This window comes from Oratosquilla oratoria, chromosome 31 (assembly GCF_046742065.1).
Source record: "Oratosquilla oratoria isolate Oo_2021 chromosome 31, ASM4674206v1, whole genome shotgun sequence".
Taxonomy (NCBI): Eukaryota; Metazoa; Arthropoda; class Malacostraca; order Stomatopoda; family Squillidae; genus Oratosquilla; species Oratosquilla oratoria.
The window spans coordinates 52,678,253-52,698,252 of NC_134807.1; the positions used below are offsets into that span (position 1 = coordinate 52,678,253).

At 38.7% G+C, this 20,000-nt stretch overlaps 2 protein-coding genes across 3 annotated transcripts in view; one reads left to right on the forward strand and one right to left on the reverse strand.

Annotated features, from left to right (window-relative positions):
* The window catches only part of LOC143041552 (uncharacterized), a 933,705-nt gene that overhangs the window by 761,174 nt on the left and 152,531 nt on the right, over positions 1-20,000 (reverse strand). The gene's annotated exons all lie outside the window — the stretch shown is intronic.
* Positions 1,546-4,702, forward strand: LOC143041683 (uncharacterized). Its single transcript, XM_076213689.1, has 2 exons — positions 1,546-3,870; positions 4,475-4,702. The coding sequence occupies exons 1-2, from the start codon at positions 1,546-1,548 to the stop codon at positions 4,700-4,702; spliced, it is 2,553 nt and encodes an 850-aa protein (XP_076069804.1).

The window sequence follows — 20,000 nt, forward strand, 5'->3', positions numbered from 1 at the left end:
GGTAGTTAGCACTCGACTCAAATCCTGCGGGAGTTAGATTAACCCCGAAGTCGGAGAATCTTATAGTCTCAGTAGTATAGTCGGTTGAGTGACGATCTGCCACCGCGCAAGTCTCGGTTCGAGTCCGGTCACAACTGTCGGAATTATTTCATTGACGTCGTCGTCATTGGCGATTCTATTCAGGTATTACAACGACGAAAGTCTATGAAGGATACGTACCAGCTTAATCCCTAACTACAGGTGGGTTTGATTCTTCGTAAAATCGAGATTAGTACGACAGTTAGCAGTCGACTCAAATCCTGCGGAAGTTAGATTAACCCCGAAGTCGGAGAATCTTATAGTCCCAGTAGCATAGTCGGTAGAGCGATGATCTGCCATCGCGCAACTCTCGGTTCGAGTCTGGGGACAACTGTCGGAATTATTTCATATATATATATATATATATATATATATATATATATATATATTTGTATATACATATATATATATATACATACATATATATATACATATATATATATATATGCATATATATATATATATATATATATATATATATATATATGTGTATATATATATATATATATATATTTATATATACATGGGGTGTTTTAGGTAGGGATAATATCTCTGTAGAAGGGGCTGCCATGTCCCTTTGGGATAGCTCCGACTACCTTGGTTCCCACCTGTAGAAGGGGCTGCCATGTCCCTTTGGGATAGCTCCGACTACCTTGGTTCCCACCTGACACCCAGATCTCACTTTTGGCTCCTAGAAGCTGTAGCATGCGCAGCGGCCACACCCCGGTAACCATTTTGGCAGACGGGCTAAACAAGGTGAGGGTAGCCGGTTGGGTTTGAAACTCTCCGGTGAGTTATTGAGGGTATGCCTACCCTAGCATGTGAAGACTGCCGTCGGCAGAATGAGCGGAAGAGGTCAATTTGTTTTTCCAACGGTCATTAGAGCGGCGACTGCAGGCGTCGTGGAACGTTGAGAGCACGGAAAGGCACAGAAGGCGTCGTGGTCATCCACTGCAGCTAAAGGAGCCCCTGGTTGTGACGGTCTCCGTACCACCGGACCCTGGTTACCGAGGCCGAGAGAGTGGGATTGCCCCTGTGCAACGACTTTCCCAGTTAACACCATTCCCGCACTGGTGTTTCCTCTCAGGTGGCACCCTCTCCTCCCCATCCCCCCTCAATCCTTTCATCAAAAGCCCTGCGGCGATGGGGAACGGGCGAAGCAACAGGTGGAGGTGACCACTGGAAGTTGTAGTCAGAACCCTGCACGTAGGCGGCCTGGCGGCAATAGTCGCTCTTCTTCTGACCCCGGGACAACAGTGGAGTTCGGTGTTCCCCCAGGCGACTGAGCAGCCTTTTTAGGGTAGTACGGCTCACCCTCATACGAGGGAAGGGACTAGAAAAGGTGTCCCAACCAAAACTTGTCCTTATAAACTGGGCAGTATACCGCGACTGGCAGTTTGCCCTTTAAGCGGTCGAAAACAAAGAAAAAAGAACCTAATACTTGGCACATGGAACGTGCGCACCCTCATGGATAGAGAAAACTCCTCAAGGCCTGAGAGGAGAACAGCCCTCGTCGCAAGAGAACTGGCCCGCTACCGCATCGACATGGCGGCCCTCAGTGAAACTAGACTTCCTGAGGAGGGATCAGTTGCAGAACGGAAAGGTGGTTACACTTTCTTTTGGAAAGGCAAGAGCAAAGACGAAGACAGAATACATGGAGTAAGACTTGCCATCAAAACCTCACTCCTCAAACAGTTACCCGACCTTCCAACATCTATTAGCGAACGGCTGATGAAGATTCGCTTCCCTCTTGACCGTTCCCGACATGCCACGATCATCAGCGCTTACGCACCCACCCTTACAAGTAGCGACGAAGCGAAAGAAGCCTTCTATGAAGAGATCAACACCTTAGTGAAAGACGTCCCCCCTAGCGACAAACTCCTTCTGCTGGGCGAATTCAACGCCAGAGTTGGAGCGAATTACAACAACTGGAATGGTGTGCTGGGACTACACGGCATAGGAAAGTTAAACTCTAACGGCCCAATGCTCCTGAACATGTGCGCTGAAAACCAACTCGCTATTACGAACACCATGTTTAGACAGGCAGACAAGTATAAGACGACCTGGTTACATCCCAGATCTAGGCAGTGGCATTTGACTGACTTCGTCATCTGCTGCCAGAGAGACATCCACGATGTGAAGATCACAAGAGCAATGCGCGGTGCAGAATGCTGGACAGACCATCGTCTAGTCAGATGCATCCTATCACTGCACATCATCCCACCACACCGTAAAATGCCGAAAACCATCAAGCCAGCATACAACGTCGCTCGACTTAAGAACTCCCAGCAACGTAATGAATTTGCGGATGACCTGGACGACCGACTAATTGCTCACGGGCCCTTGACTAGCTGCCCGACACAACAATGGGAGCAGTTCAAGTCTCTGGTGACGGAGTCAGCCAGGGCCACTATTGGTCCCAGGAAGATAATCCATCAAGACTGGTTTGATGAGAATGATAAGACCATAAAGTCACTCCTCGACAACAGACAAAAGGCCTTTATTGAATGGCAGAACGACCCTTCCTCCACCTCCAAGCATGATCGCTTTAAGCACCTCCAGAGACAGGCCCAGACAACGCTCCGAAAGATGCAGGACAAGTGGTGGGAGGACAAGGCAGAGGAGGTCCAAAGATACGCTGACACCCAGAACTCCAAAATGTTCTACAGTGCCATAAAGGAGGTCTATCGACCCATTAAGCCGTGTACCGCTCCTCTCTTGACGGTAGACGGCTCCACCCTACTGAAAGAGAAGAGTAGCATCAACGCGCGATGGAGGAAGCATTTCTGCACTCTTCTTAACCGGCCATCAACAGTAGAATCTCATGCCCTCAACCTCATCACCCAGAAACCCACAGTCCACTGCCTCGACCTTCCACCAACGATGGAAGAAGTTATGAAGACCATTAGCCAAACCAATTCAGGCAAGGCCCCTGGCATGGATGAGATCCCAGCTGAAATCTTTAAGTCAGTTGGACCCGTTGCCCTGAAATCCTTCTTCTCCCTCCTTTCCAACATCTGGGAAGATGAAGAGATACCCAAAGAACTCAGAAAGGCCACCGTCATCTCTCTCTTCAAGAACAAGGGCAGTAAGACAGACTGTGGAAATTATAGAGGTATCTCTCATCTCCCCATTGAGGGGAAAATTCTGGCAAGAGTCATGGTCAACCGTCTCGTTATCCATGTCTCTGAAGACAACCTGCTAGAAGCACAATGCGGATTTCGACCAAACCGCAGTACGGCTGACATGATCTTTGTCATGCGCCAAGTGCAAGAGAAATGCATTGAACAAAACATGGACTTGTACGCAGTCTTTATTGACCTCACCAAGGCATTCGACACAGTGAACAGGGAGGTCCTCTGGGTCATTCTGTCAAAGCTCGGATGCCCAGAAAAATTCGTCAATCTTATTAGACAATTCCATGACGACATGACCGGGCAGGTGCTGTCAGGTGGAGAGGTGTCGGAGCCCTTCAACATCAGCAATGGCGTCAAACAGGGATGCGCCCTGGCCCCGATCCTCTTTAATCTGTTCTTCACCTGTGTGCTCAACCATGCTTTTAGGGACCTGGACCTTGGAGTATATCTGCGATTCAGATCTGAAGGTTCTGTGTTCGATCTTCGTCGACTGAACGCAAAGACTAAGACCACGAAGAAACTCATTCTTGAGGCACTTTTTGCTGATGACTGTGCCTTCATGGCCCACAAGGAATCTGACCTACAGCTAATCGTCGATAAGTTGGCTGAGGTTGCCCGCCTCCTTGGCCTTACCATCAGCCTTGGAAAGACAGAGGTGCTTTTCCAACCAGCACCCACCTCTACCTCCCAGCCTCCCTCCATTTCCATCGAGGGAACTCAACTGAAAAATGAAAAAGGAGTTCAAATATCTCGGCAGCACTATTAGCAACGACGGTAGCCTGGACAAAGAAATCAGTGCCAGAATCTGCAAAGCCAGCCAAGCACTAGGCCGGCTCAGAACACGAGTCCTGAACCAGCGAAACGTCAGACTTTCTACCAAACTGAAAGTGTACAGGGCTGTGGTCCTTACCAGCCTTCTTTATGGCTGTGAGTCATGGACCCTGTACAGACGACACCTGAAGCAGCTAGAGCGCTTTCACATGCGCAGCTTAAGATCCATTTTAAATATCAAATGGCAAAACCGAGTCACAAACCTGGAGGTGCTCGACCGTGCAGAGATGACTGGCATCGAGGCCATGATCCTCAAAAGTCAGCTCCGATGGGTGGGACATGTCATTCGAATGGATGACCACCGCCTCCCCAAACAACTCTTGTATGGAGAACTTAGCTCAGGCAAAAGAAACACAGGTAGACCACGCAAGCGCATTAAAGACTGCGTGAAGACACACCTCACCCATACTAACATTCCACCAAAAAAGCTTGAAACTGAAGCTTTGGACAGACCTCAGTGGCGTTCCATCACCCTGCAGGCCCAGACCGTTTTTGAGGACCAACGCAGGGAAAACGCCAGGAAGGCAGGAGCGAGGCGCAAGGCCACGTCATCACAGTCTCCAAGCAATAAACATTTCCCCTGCCCCCACTGCCCTCGCGTCTGCCGTTCGAGAATTGGCCTCATAAGCCACCTCCGAACCCATAACAGGGGTTGACGAACCTCCCCGCCAGAAAACCTGAGAAGAAGCTGTCATCGTCGTAATCGACGGACTACCATCATATATATATATATATATATATATATATATATATATATATATATATATATATATATATAAATGGATAATCTATCCATTATATATATATATATATATATATATATATATATATATATATATATGACACACAGGTAACCCACAGTCGGAGGAAATAAACTTTCCTGAAGAGGGCTGCAGGTGATAGCCGAAATATAGGATTCCTGAAGAGGGCTACAGTTGATAGCCGAAATATAGGATTCTTTTTTATTCGAAGTTTATTTTCTCCGACTGTGGGTTTCCTGTGTGTCATTTACAAATGTGCTACTACATTTCTGTTTAGAAATATATATATATATACATATATATATATATATATATATATATATATGTATATATATATGTATGTATACACAGATATGACAGAACTGAATCAACATAAAGAAAAATGCATTCTGCTCTTATTTAATGCTTAATGCTATTCAAATTTACCTAATATGTTATATTTAAGTAGATTTGTGTTTCAGATTACATACAAGATTAATCAAGCATGCCACAAACCAAAGGAGCAGTAGACCTATCTGAATTTCAGCGAGGTCGTATTATGGGTCAAGATGAAGGTGGACTTAGTAAACGCAAAATATCTGAAAATCTGTCAATACCCCTCTCTACTGTTAATAGAGTGATCGAACAATTTATCAGAGAGGGTAAGAAGGGCACAAAATCTCATTCAGGTCGTCCCGGGCCCTTGCATCTTGTAAAAAGAAATGTCGAAGGGGATCCACATTGCAACGCCTCTGACATAGCAGCACACGCTGATATCAGTCCCAGAACAGCTGTCAGGTATCTCCACAAGCTGGGTTACTATGGCAAAGCTGGAAGAAGAAAATCCCTCCTTTATCCAGCCAATATCAAGCACAGAATGGATTGGGCTGTTGAGATGATAGAGAGACCTGTGGCCTTTTGGAGCACTGTTATTTCACTGATGCGTCACGATTCGTATTATTTTCTGACAGTGGAAGAGTATGGGTCTGGAGACTCTGTTGTCAAGAGTTTTATCTCAAAAGACAGTAGCCAGCAGTGAAATATGGGGGCCTTTTAATAATGGTGTGGGGTGCAGATTGGAGTGATGGTCGATCAGAGCTTGTGGAGTGTCAAGGGAACATCAATTCGGGCAAATATTTTTCTATATTAAAGGAAGGACCCATCTCAATATTCTCCAGTGATAGAATGAGTAAAAATGTCTTCCTATTTATGGAAGATGGAGCTCCTTGTCACACTGCTCAAGCAACACAAAATTGATTGAGACATAATTGGATCAGGAAACTTCCATGGTCATATTAGTCTCCGGATATGAACCCTACCTCTGGGTTATATTAGACTGACAACTTCGCAAAAAGAATAGGAAGCCATCTTCAAAGCTCAAACTCTTAGGATTACTACGGGGAACATGGCAAGAAATTCCTCAAGGTGATTTTCGTGAATTAATCACTGGCATGCCTAGAAGGGTCCTTGCATTAAAAAAAAGGAAAAGGTATGCAAAGTAGACCACTTGGAAAAAGAAACTAACGAAGCAGAGCGCTTTCGTATATTACATCTTCAGTGCAACAAGTGACAACTTGTTGCACTGAAGATGTAATATACGAAAGCGCTCTGCTTCGTTAGTTTCTTTTTCCAAGTGGTCTACTTTGCATATATATATATATATATATATATATATATATATATATATATATATATATGTGTGTGTGTGTGTGTGTGTGTGTGTGTGTGTGTGTGTGTGTGTGTGTGTGTGTGTGTGTGTGTGTGTGTGTGTGTGTGTGTGTGTGTGTGTACACATATATACTTATATAAAAATAAATCACACGAAAATCGACTAAGACTTATGAATCTGTTTTCCCAAAAAGAAGGTAGACTCGGAGGTGATTTGATACAGGTCTTTAAGATTCTAAAGGGAATTGACAACATCAAAAGTGACAAAATGTTCACACTTAATAAGAATCCTATAAAAAAAAATAATGGTCTCAAACTGTCAGGAAATAGATTTAATTTGGAAGTGGATAGAAACAACTTCGTCAACCGTGTAGTAAATTAATGGAACAAACTTCCTGCGGAGGCAGTGCAATGTAGTTCAGTTCGAAACTTTAAGATTCGTTTAGATAAAAAGCTAAGCAAGAAGCTGTAATAAATGTCATTTATTTTATATTATTTGTTTATTTGTTTATTATTGTTTGTTTGTTTATTGTTATTTGTTTGATTTTTATTTATTATTAGTTATCTGTGAATTTACTATTATTTACTATTTATCTTTTTGTTTATTATTTAACTACAACTATGCATTTATTTGTTTTATCTATCATTATCTATATCATTAAAACTTTTATATATTTTCTTTAATTTATTTATCATCATTATATTTTTTTCCGCATTTGACCTAGTTATGGCTCAAAAGTCTCATGTTGGTATGCTCCGCCTTTGTTTTCTTTGTAATATATATATATATATATATATATATGCATATATATACATATGTATATATATATATATACATATATATATATATATGTGTGTGTGTGTGTGTGTGTGTGTGTGTGTGTGTGTGTGTGTGTGTGTGTGTGTGTGTGTGTGTGTGTGTGTGTGTGTGTGTGTGTGTGTGTGTGTGTGTGTGTGTGTGTGTGTGTGTGTGTGTGTGTGTGTGTGTGTGTGTGTGTGTGTGTGGGTATATAGATATATTTATGTAGTGTATAAGTTATATATATATATATATATATATATATATATATATGAAACTATGATCTTAGGTGTAGTGAAATTACAGATTATCTGATCATAGGTTTTGGCTTTCCTATTTGAAATGGGTTATAAAATATAAAATCTTAAAAGATAATCAATAGCAACAAATACATTTATATATCCATTTTCAGACATAGGTAACTCCAATGTATCTATATGAACTCTTTCCCAAGGTTTCTGCGGAATGGGATATGATAACATAGGAGCAGGTTTATGTGTATTTCTTTTCACCTTAGCATAATTCAAACAATTTTCTACATAATCATATATATCTTTCTTCATGCCTGGCCAAAAGTATTTAAGTAGTGTTTGTCTGTAAGTTTGATCTTTTCCTGGATGTGAACTACAATCACTATCATCAAGTAACTTCAGTTCCTCTTGTACAAGAATTTGTGGTATTAACAACTGATTCACTGGGCCCCAAGAAACATCTTTCCCACATACTACTGTTTTTCTATATAAAATTCTATTAACCAAATGAAATTTTTCTATCTTATACCCTTTTGTTAGTTTTGGGGTATTACCTCTTTGGTTCATCAAATTTTGGTCTACTGTTCCCCAAGTCTTATTTTTTCTTTGTTCCATTACCATCGGTTTCTCATTTAAGGTTACTAGCTCATCTATACTACAGACATAATTGATCAAACCTGTCGATGGTTGGCTAATATCTTTAGATAGTGCATCTGCTGCAACATTCTTTCTACCCGGAATATATTCAAACTTAACCTCATAACATTGAAGTATAGCAAACCACTTGCCTAGTCTGTCCCTAAGTTTCTTATGCTTAGATAAGTTATGAATAAATGTATGATCAGTCAACACTCTGATTAGATATCACTGCTAAGGATTTTTTTTTTTTTTTATTATAGAGAAGTTTCCCTTTGCATTATTACAAAGTCTAGATGTGTAAGCTATCGGTTTCAATGTACCATTTCTCTCTTGCATAAGCATGCCTTCTAACCCTATGTCAGAGGCATCAGTACAAAGAATGAAATCTTTATCATAGTCTGGAATTATTAAAACTGGAGAAATCGTAAGTTTGTCTTTCAACTTGTCAAAAGATTGCTGTTGTCCAGGTTTCCCAAATGAACTTTGAGTATTTCCTCAACAAAGAATTTAATGGATTAGCTATATCTGCATATCCTTGGATAAATTTCCTATAATATCCTATTAATCCCAAGAAACTTCTAACTTTTTCTACATTGTTTGGAAATGGATAATTTTTTACTGCTTCAGCCTTTGAATTTACTGTACTAAGTCCATGCCTGTCTACTTATGTTCCAAATAAATAACCCTGTCCTGCAAAAAATTATATTTCTCAAGTTTCACTTTCAATCCTGTTTCAACTAGCTTTAGAAATACCAAATCTAATTGTTTAAAGTGCTCAACCGCTCTTTGAGAAACTATTAAAATATCATGTAGAAATACACTGCCAATGTTTTTTATCGACCCATCTAGAACTGTATTCATTAATCTCATGTAAGTTAATGGACTATTACATAACCCAAATGGCATTTGTTTGAACTCATAGTGTCCTATTGGAGTAGAAAAGCCTGTGAACTCTCGTGAATCTTTATGTAACTCGATCTGCCAAAGAGCAAACTGACATCCATAGTGCTAAAATACCTCTTTTGAGTTCCCAAAGTTCTAAGAGTTTCCCCTATTAACGGTAACGGTAATCGGTCAGGTATGGTTTGTTTATTCAATTCCCTATAATCAATAACTGGCCGCATGGTATCATCTGGTTTTGACACCAGAATCAGAGGGAAGTTCCACTCAATCTTATTATGTTCAATAACATCCTGCAATAACATTTTAGTGATCAATTTATCGACAATGGCTACTTTGGGATATGGTAATCTGTAGGCAGGTATATAAATAGGTTGAATCCCTAGTGTTAATTTTATATAATGTTTTAAAACAATTCTTTTGCCCAAAGCGTCCCCCAGCAAAGCAATTGCTTTATTGTGCTTCAAGGGCAAAGCAACTAAGCTTTCATCCAACTTAGAACAACTAGTTGGTTCTAGTGTATTCTTGTATTTCTCTCCAAAGTCTGTTTCTTCCTCAATTGAACAGATTGGTGATTCCACCTCCTCAGTAATATTTCTACTAGGTTCTTAACATCTGAGTTGGGTCCACTATACAAGACTTTGGTCTGGACCACTCTGCCCGCTATCTTACCAAGCATTGTTATCTTCCCTATCTATTTCAAGAAATTCTTTGATTACTATAACTGGATCTTATCACAAATACTGGCTCTATATCTGGTTTATTTAAAAATGGGATTAACTATGATTTCACAAAGATCCCTACCTCAGGAGGACATATAACCATGCTCTTTTTCTCATAGTTGCACATTCTATCAATAAATCTCTCGGGAAAATATTCTTCTACAACTATCACTGGAATGTGCAAATGCTCATTTTTACGAGTATATAAGATAACCTCTAATTCAACCTTACCTAATGTTATCAAATGACTTCCTGTTACTCTTTGCAATGAGTATTAGATTGGTTTCAAGATTTTTTCTCCTGGTTTCAACTGGTTTGAAAATTTACTAGTTATCATATTAACTACAAATCCTGTATCAATAAATATTTCAATAGGTTTATTGAACACTGTACCCTCAATGAGTAGTCCCACAGAAGTTCTTCCAATTGTTATAGTAATTTTATAACTGTCTTTGATGTAGGTGTTTTCTTTCATCCTTCTATTACTCTTCTCCCTAACACAATACCGTTTCTGTGCAGTTCTATGGGTAGCTTTGTAGTGTTGTTTCATTTTGTGTCTGGGGGTTTTCGTCTTATTCCTGGATGAATACGAAAATTTGGCTATGTTCTACTCTCCTGTGTTCTGTGTCCTATCCTGTGACGATACAAACAGCAAGGTGGGCTTCTACAATGGTATTTATCATGACCACTTATTTGTAGTTTCTACAAATGGTTTCATAATAACACTCTTGTGCTTTATGCCCCCAGGTATAACAATTTTAACATTCAATTCTATCATTCCTTGGTGTGCTTCCAACTCTATGTTCAGATCCTCTGTTTCTGTAATCACTTATAGAGTTCCTAGTTTCTTTCTGTTGTTGCATTTCCACTTCCATCACATATGGACTAATTGCTTTAGTTTTACTATAACCTTGAAGAAGGTAATCTATCTCCCCTAAATCCATTGTTTGTTTAAGATCTTTTATAGCATTTCTGCCTTTATTTCGTCGAAGCTGTTGATCAACAATGCAAATGCAACTAATTTGGTATCCTGAGAAACTTTTATTTTATACTAAATCTTTCTATCCAATCTGAATTGCTTCAATATAGAATTGATGTCCTTAGAGCATCTGTTTAATTTTACTGAATATTTTGCGGCAGATTCACTTGTTTTTTACTTTTTCTGTTATTCTAACCAAAGACCTGATAGGATTCCGATAACACTTTGACTTAAATTGTTTAATGAATGCCTTCTTATAAGCTTCATATTAGTTAGTATTTTCCATTTGCTAGAAATTTATTATAAGCCTAGCTCTACCCTCTTCTGCTTTATGCCCCCACTTATAGAGGTCCTAGTTTCTTTCTGTTGTTGCATTCCCACTTCCATCACATATGGACTAATTGCTTTAATTTTACTATAACCTTGAAGAAGATATTCTATCTCCCCTAAATCCATTGTTTGTTTAAGATCTTTATATAGCTTTTCTGCCTTTATTTCGTCGAAGCTATTGATCAACAATGCAAATGCAACTAATTTGGTATCCTGAGAAATTTTAATTTTGTTACTAGATCTTTCTATCCAATCTGAATGCTTCCACATTGAATTCATGTCCTTAGACCATCTGTTTAATTTTGCTAAATATTTTGTGTCAGATTCACTTGTTTTTACCTTCTGTTTTATTCTAACCAAAGACTTGATAGGATCCTGATCACACTTTGACTTAAATTGTTTAATGAATGTCTTCTTATAAGTTTCATATTAGTTATATCTTCCATTTGCTGGAAATTTATCATAGACCTAGCTCTACCCTTCTTAGGATCTACATTTTCTTTTAAATTTTCTATTTTCATTTTATCATCTGTTATGTTTTTCGTGACGATCAAAATGTCAATGAAACTGAGAAACCTATTAACTCCCAAGTTGTTTTCTTCATCTGGGAATTTTCGTCCGTTCCGTCCCTAGTTGCTACCACTCTTACCACCGCTGTTACTCCGTCTACTGTTCCTTTCTATGGTCCCCTTTCTTTTGTCTATTATTTTGTATTTCGTCTCTCACTTTCTACTTTCTTTTCACCACTGTCTTTATGTATAATAGTCATTCACAATATTCTTCTGTAGGAAGTCTGTTAATGTTACTCTGTCTACGAGAGGGGCATTAAATGCAGTTAAAATTATCTCTCTTTTCTTCCCGAATATATACACTTGGTTATGTGAGCTACACCAAGGGACTCCCATGTGGAATCCCCAATTTATCCGTTAGGTCAATTCGCATTGACGTCATGATTTCCATAATTCAATGATCATTACTTTTACATCTAATTACCTCCCTGAGGGTGTGACTTTACTCCCATCCTCCAATCAGAAAGGCTATTACAAACTCTAAAGAAATACTGTTTAGTCAAGCAATCTCGAGATCAATTCACCGCTGACTTAGTTTACATACTGTTACATTAGCATAATACTGCAATGAAATCGGGTCCCCAGAGGCTGTTTGTAAACTTTTTATGCGAGGAGTGAGGTTTTGCAATTCCTTCGCCTACGAACTCTTGTATATCAAATATCCAACTCATAAAACTTAAATTCTCGCCACCAGCCCCTCTATCTACTCACTTGTCTACCATTATCTATGAGCCTCATCTCCGAGCCTCTTACTATGGAGCCTACCGACTAAAAGTGTGAATAATGAATAACATTTTTGAAAGACTGGAGAAAGTAGAGAGTGAGAGACATACGAAAGTAAAAGCATAAAAGAATGACAGCAAAAGAGTGGTGCCAACGGTGGGATGGAACCAACACTATTAAACAGTACTACATCTAAAGGATTTAGTGCAAGTGTGTGAAGAGACGGGTACATCAAACTACAGAATACGTAGTACATCCTAACTACGAGGGGACGAGCTACAAGAAACCGCGCACGCTGATACAAGGATTCAGCCACGAGGAGTGAACGAGAGGGGACACAAGACGAGGTTGATGTACGTGTGAGGGCGCGCCGTACGTATGAGGACGACCACAAAAAATGCAGTTGATTTAAATCAACATTAATAACTGAAAGTATGGCCACGGGGGTGTTATGTCATGAAATTGTCACCTCACAGTGTAACATTCCATAGTTTTCGGGTAATAAAATAGAGTGAGAGTCAATAGGTTTTTAAGTTAAATAGATACTCTAACTATGACTAAAAACATAACAGATGATAAAGGGAAAATACATACATACATATACCAAGGCTTTTTCCCCCTTACAAGGGAGGTAGCCAAAAAGAAAAAGGAATAAAATCATTCCCACCCATTCCATCCCTGAATACACTCCACACCCCTCCACCCTCCCTCTTATCTTAGCATCTCCCGGATGACGGGTCATTCCTGCACCTTTTCCAGTGCCCTGGGTCAGAAGCAGTGTCCCAAGACACAGCATATCCACAGCAAGGCCGCTTCATTAAATCGGTGACCCCCGTCTCCGTTCCCCTATGCATAAAGGAGAAGACGGCGAGAAATCCCTTCGGGCTGCGTCAAAATTTGCTCACATATACTACCTCACCCCCCATCCCCCCGCCCATTCCATCTCATGCATCACAACATCATTCATGTGCTCCAAAGTTGGTAACTTTAGTTTAATCAGTCTCTTTTCATATGACAAGTTTGAAAGTGCTGGAGCCATTTTTGGGGTTGCTATCTGGATTCTTTCAATTTTCTTTATATTCTTTTTGGTACTGGGTGACCATAATGTCGCCTCCTTTTCCAGTCTAGGCCTTATTAGTATGATTTTTTTTTTATATATATATAATTTCTTTCTTTACCTCCTTAGTTCCAATTTTATATTGTCCTGATATTCTATTTTTATTTTTCCAAACTCCATTATGCTACACCTCTTAATGTTCAAGTATAGATCTCATTTCTGACTGCATTTCCAAACCTTGTTTAAATCTCCCTGTAGTGATTCGCAATCTGTTTTAGTTTTTACTTTCCTCACCAATTTAGCATCGTCTGCAAAGAAGCTCATGTAACATTTCACATCACCGAATTCATTCACATAAGTAGCGAACATTTTTAGATCTAATACAGATCCCTGCGAAACTCCACTAATCTCCTTCTAACATGAATATTTCTATCCGAGTACTACTCTCACCTTTCTACCATTCAGGAAGTCCTCCATCCAATTTAGTAGGTCGCCTTGTATCCCTCCTCTGTCTTCCATTTTATTTATTTATTTACTTATTTATTTATTTACTTATTTATTTATTTATTTATTTATTTATTTATTTATTTATTTATTTATTTATTTATTTATTTATTTATCTATTTATTTATTTATTTATTTATTTATTTATTTATTTATTTGTTTTTATTATCTTTTATTTATCTATTTTTTATTATTTTTTTTATTTATTCTTATTTTATTATTAATATTATATATATATATATATATATTATATATATTTTTTTTTTTTTTTTTTTTTTTTTTCTTTTTTTTTTTACCTTGTCGAAGGTTTTTGGTAAGTCCAAGAAAGCACAATTAGCCCATCCATCCCTTTCTTGTATTTTGTCTATTAGTCTTGAGTAAAAACAGATTAGATTTGTGGTACATGATCTCTGTCTGAACCAAAATTGACTTGGGTTTATTATATTATTTTCTTCCACGTGTCTTGTCCATCTATTCTTGATCATTTTCTTACAAATTTTGGCTACAATGCTTGTTAGTGAGACCGGTCTGTAATTAGTTGGTTCTTTCTTATTTCTTCCTTTACACATTGACACAATTTTGGCATTTTCCAGTATTTTGATATTTTTCCTTCTTTAAGTGAGTAATTTATCATGCTATGTATTTTGTTCATTAGTTCTTCCTTGCATTCCTTTAGTATCCACTTTGCAATTTCGTCAGGGCTGTGCGATTTCCTAATATCAAGGTTTGTTAATTGCTCCATTGTTTGTTTGTTTTTTGTGTTATTGTTTTTTCGCTCATGGGGGGAGATCGCGCGTTGCTTCCTTTGTCCCAATATTGTACCTTCTCTTTTGTGAAAACAGACTTGAAATGATTATTCATGACTTAGATTTGAATGTGCTATCTTGAAATTAGCTTATGATACTAAGGTGTGTAAAGTAACAAATGATCAATGAAAACAACTTGATATTTAAGGACCATTAGGCAACCTAGAGTTATGGTCCTAATAGTGGCTAATGGAATTGATCGCAAATGTAAAGCTATACACACCGGTAAAAACATTACTAAGTACGATTCCAAGATGTTTGGAAAAATTATAAAATTGAAAAATAAAAAATATCTTAATGTATATATCGATAACGATTTTTAAAACATCTTAGCATTGTTTCGGTCTCAGTGAATGCACTGGATTTGGTGGTGCCCTTATTTTACTTCAAAAGTCCAACTTTCATCATTGGCCCACTTTCTCGTGAAATGTGTTTACGTTTGGTTCTCGAATATGATTAAAGTCACTGACAAATTAGAAGAGTACAGCAGCAATCCACAAAGTTTGCATCAAAATTATATTCAACATAAGCATATTCAAAACTCTGTATTAAACACTGGATCATTTTATTCATATCAGGGGATCTAAGTGAGAAATTTTAGTTCAGACAGCTTTAACGGTAGAGGGGGTTTCAGTGTATATGGCGTTTGATCGGAAAACTAAACGGTCAAATTAATGAGTGCAGAAGAAATCACAAAGTGGCTCCAGAATATTTTAGGCGGTACTTTCCTGTAACAAAAAAGACAACAGCAACCTCATACTAATTACAAGCACGGGCTAGCCAAGGACTTCAGTAAATCCTATCATGAAAGTAATATTCAATCATAAGATTTGTCCCAACAAGTAAGTTATTTTATTACAGCAGTTTATTGCTGGACACCAATGGTGGGTAAGGGTGTAGATCAATCGCGGTAGATGGGATTAAGCATGGGGTGGCAGGTAATGTCGAGGTATTAGATATGCATGGAAAGAGAAGTCACGGGGGTGGTTAGCGATTCAAGAGAACATGCATATTGTGTATTTTAAATACTGGGAGACAAACCATTATTCATTCGAGTGTAGTAGACAGCATAGTTTTGGTAGGTGTGATGTAAGCTGAAGAAACGTGGAAAAGCCAGATAACAACAGCATTTATAATGTAGAAGTCGTTTAGACTGCCATTGATATAACTTGTGAGAATGAGAATAGGTCAGATGCTGCCAGTACTCGCCTGGCAGATGTTATATGTTTAGCTTCGGAAAATATACTAGTCCAAGGAATGTAATCAGAATAGAAGTGAGCGACAAACTGGATCCTAAAGTAATAAAAAGAATCACATCATTAGAAGATAAACAGGAAGTAGTTGTGAGTGTTTAGAGATACCGGTACAAGGAGCAGTTGTGAGTGTTGGGGGACACCGATATATTTCAAACGCTGATGTGTCCAGGGACAGTATCAGATATTGAGGAAGTGCAGATGGGTGATAGGATATTGATGAAAGGAGTAACAGAGAATCTAAGAGTTCCGTTAGCCAGAATATAATTCAAAATAGAACGTAACAGAAGATGTTCCACAGAAGGAGGATCGGAGGTGTCAGATATTGGGTTGAACATAATCCTATGAAACGATGTTGGTGAAGGTTTATTGGTGACCCTCCCTTGTGACTGAGAGAAAGATGCTAGACCAAGCTGCCGAGAACCCGAAACTGAGGGTATGCACGCAGATTATATCGAAGGGAAGAGCGCGACGACGAAACAGAAAGCAGAAGAAATGAGCCCCAAAACGAAGAGAAGAAAATAGATGAGGCAGAAGAAATCGACATATGTGGGTTATTTTATGAGTCCAACAGATGTAGATGCCTGGAGTCGAAGGATATAACGGAAGGAGAGATGGGTGAAATGGACATGACGAAACGAGAACAGCTGACAGTTGGGTGAGCGAACACTATATACATCCTATTAGCCCTAAAACGTCAAATTACACCGAGCAGGACGGCAAGGGGACGGAGGGGAAGCCACAGGCTCAGATATAAGGAGAAAGGAGATAAAAGTATAGTCATGTTGACAAGCAAATTGGAAGATTCGCTTCACAGACGACCAGTAAAAGGTACGAACCCAAATTGCAATGCCAAAGAAATGCAGGGAAGTTGTGATAGAGATAGGAGACGCAGAGAATGGGAAAATAGGCTACAGCGTAAGAAGTAAGTAGTTTATCCTTAATGGAAATATTAAGTATTTATCATATGATACATCCAGAAAATAAGAGTCAAATGAATTAAAATATCTGATTAAGCTTTTAGGACGGTAATCCAATTTTCTGATATAAGCCGGGTATTTACCCCAGCCTATCTTCCGCATAGCCAAGAGTGTTTTCTGTCAAGGAAATTAAGGAAACGAAATCATCTGTTCTCCACTTCATATAGGAAGTAGATAATGAGGTGTGCAGATAGCAAAATGTTACATAAGTTCAAAGGAGAAAATTGATAGGGACGACCACAGAGGTTACAGTTGCCATTAAGAAAATCCAAACTGAATTCTTAGCGAATCATGACTTCTCTCATGATGTCAGATATCGAGGAGGATGACCTATCAGCAAAGTCAGTCAGTCCTGCGTAATTGTGTCAAGCAAGCGGTGGTGGGCTTTAGTGTGAAAGCATAACGTATTATGAGAGAAAACAAAGTGAGGGGAACCACGACCCGATGACAAGTCGCCAAAACAGCGGAAGTTTAAGCGGCAAGAGTTCAAAGGATTACAAAGGATTACAAAGGCGGAGCATACCGACAGGAGACCTTTTGGTCCATATCTAGGTCGGATGCGAAAAAAAATCATAATAATAATAAAATAATAATTATAAAAAAACTATAATAATGTATGCAACAAACAAAATACATAAATAAATGCATAGGTATAGTTGAATAACAAACAAACAGGTAAACAGTAAATAATAATGAATTGACACATAACTAATAATAAATGAAAATCAAACAGACGAATGATAACAAAGCAAAAACAAATAATATAACATAAATTATAATCATTACAGCATCTTGCTTAGGTGTATATCTAAACGAGTCTTAAAGCTTCGAACTGAACTACATTGCACTACCTGTGCAGGAAGTTTATTCCATTCATTAACTACACGGTTGGCAAAGTTGTTTCTACCTACTTCCAAATTGAATCTATTTCCGGATAGTTTGAGACCCTTGTTTCTTGTCTGATTCTCATTCAATGTGAAAATTTTGTCACTTTTGATGTTGTCAATTCCCTTTAGAATCTTAAAGACCTGTATCAAGTCACCTCTGAGTCTACGCTTTTTTAGGGAAAACAGATTCATATGTTTTAGTCGATTTTCGTATGATTTATTTTTGATATTTGGAATCAGTTTTGTGGCTCGCCGTTGTACTTTTTCCAGTCTGTCAATGTCTTTAATGAGATTCGGTGACCATACAGAAACAGCATATTCCAAATGTGGACGAACTAACGATTTATATAGCTTGTTAATGAGTGATGGACTTTTGAAATCAAAAGATCGCGCAATCAGTCCTAGAATCTTATTTGCTTTCTCAGAGGCTGAAATACACTGCTTGGATGATTTGAGGTCGATACTGATAATTACGCCGAGATCTTTTTCATTATCCACTTTTGCTAACGAATTTCCAAATAACTTGTAATCGTACTTATTGTTGTTTTTACCTATGTGCATTACCTTGCATTTACTTGTGTTAAATTTCATTAGCCACTTTTCAGACCATTGCTGTAATTTATCTAAATCTTCTTGAATATCTAATTGATTTAAGTGATCATTTGCCATTCCGCACAGTTTTGTATCATCAGCAAATTTGGAAACAGTATATCTTAGTCCATGGTCTATATCATTTATATATACTATGAATAGAAGTGGCCCAAGAACGGAACCCTGAGGAACTCCACTTGTAACATTTTCCCATCTAGAAGTTTTTCCATTTAAAACAAATCTTTATTTTCGACCATTCAACCAATTACTAGTCCAACTTAATAGGCTACCACTTATTCCGTGTAAAGCTAATTTAGTAAGTAGTCTTTCGTGTGGGACGGTATCAAAAGCTTTTGCAAAGTCTAGATATATTAAATCTATATTGTTTCTTTTGTCATAATTCTAAATAATGAAGGACGGTTTATTGACACTTGAATCTAGTCCGTGAGACTTGCCGTACATAGTTTTGTTGAAGGAAGACGGTACGAGGGTGAGGTATGTGGATGATCTGGTGATCTACAAGATGTAGGAGGAGCACTTTGATAAGATATGAATGTTCTCTTATATAAATGAAGCCAACCTCACTGGAAGCTTGCAGGAGGATAAGGTCACAATGCCAAGGCTTTTGTACATGGACCACCTGATGAGCTCAAGAGAAGAAGCGACATTCCCAATACTGAATGGCCTGAAAAAGTGGGTAATTACGCGATGGTAACTACTTTATCTGACCTGATGGCAGACCACATAAGTCTGAATGTTCAGGAGAATGACAAAGTGCATTCGTGGGATTAAAGGAAGTCCTTACTTCGGCTACAATTAAGCGGTACCCAGGGTATGATGAGCTAGATTAGGTTGCAGGTGCTGCATTGGTATGGAGTAGAAGTCCTTTGTACCAGAAACATGAAAGTCGGCTAATGGATATTAATCCATTAATCATTATGATACAGAAGTAATTGTTGCACTTCTACCGTCCCCTTTTCCAAACACAGACAACACTACATACAAACCAGGGATGATGGTCTCATCTCCAGCTTTCATCAGCTTTGCCATATAAGGAGTCAGATGTTTGTCCACTGTTATTTCTGAAGCCCTGCTGGGCGAAACGTTAAATATACTTGATCCCATAATCTGCTTTTGGCCTAAAAACACTTCATCATTCATTCATGACGAATTCCTACGGCACGACAGTTTTATATGCTTTTGTAACAAAATACTACACTATAGAAAGTGTCGGGGAATTTGTCTTTTGAACTAAGCATTCTTATGGGCGTATACTTTGTGCCGAGTGCCATCAATGGTCACGTCCTCTGTACAACCAATCTACTACAGAACACGTCCTACTTACAAAGACGCCTTGCCAAGAACCAGATGGCTGGTAAGTTCTCAGCTCGATATACAGGTCTGCAGTAGAGAAAGTTCCCAGCACGTTTCTAGTTCGACTCACTCGCCAAGTTTTTGAGACAATGTCTTCCAAGATGAGATGCCAACTCACGGACGGTGGCCCTGTTTAATTGTCTACAATTTCACATTTATGTACTGTTGGTTTGACGCTTTCA

Coding starts and splice junctions, on each gene's coding strand:
- LOC143041683 (XM_076213689.1), top strand. CDS start 1,546: ATGGATAGAGAAAACTCCTCAAGGCCTGAGAGGAGAACAGCCCTCGTC. Junction 3,871..4,474: donor TCAGCCTTGGAAAGACAGAG/GTGCTTTTCCAA, acceptor CCACCAAAAAAG/CTTGAAACTGAAGCTTTGGA.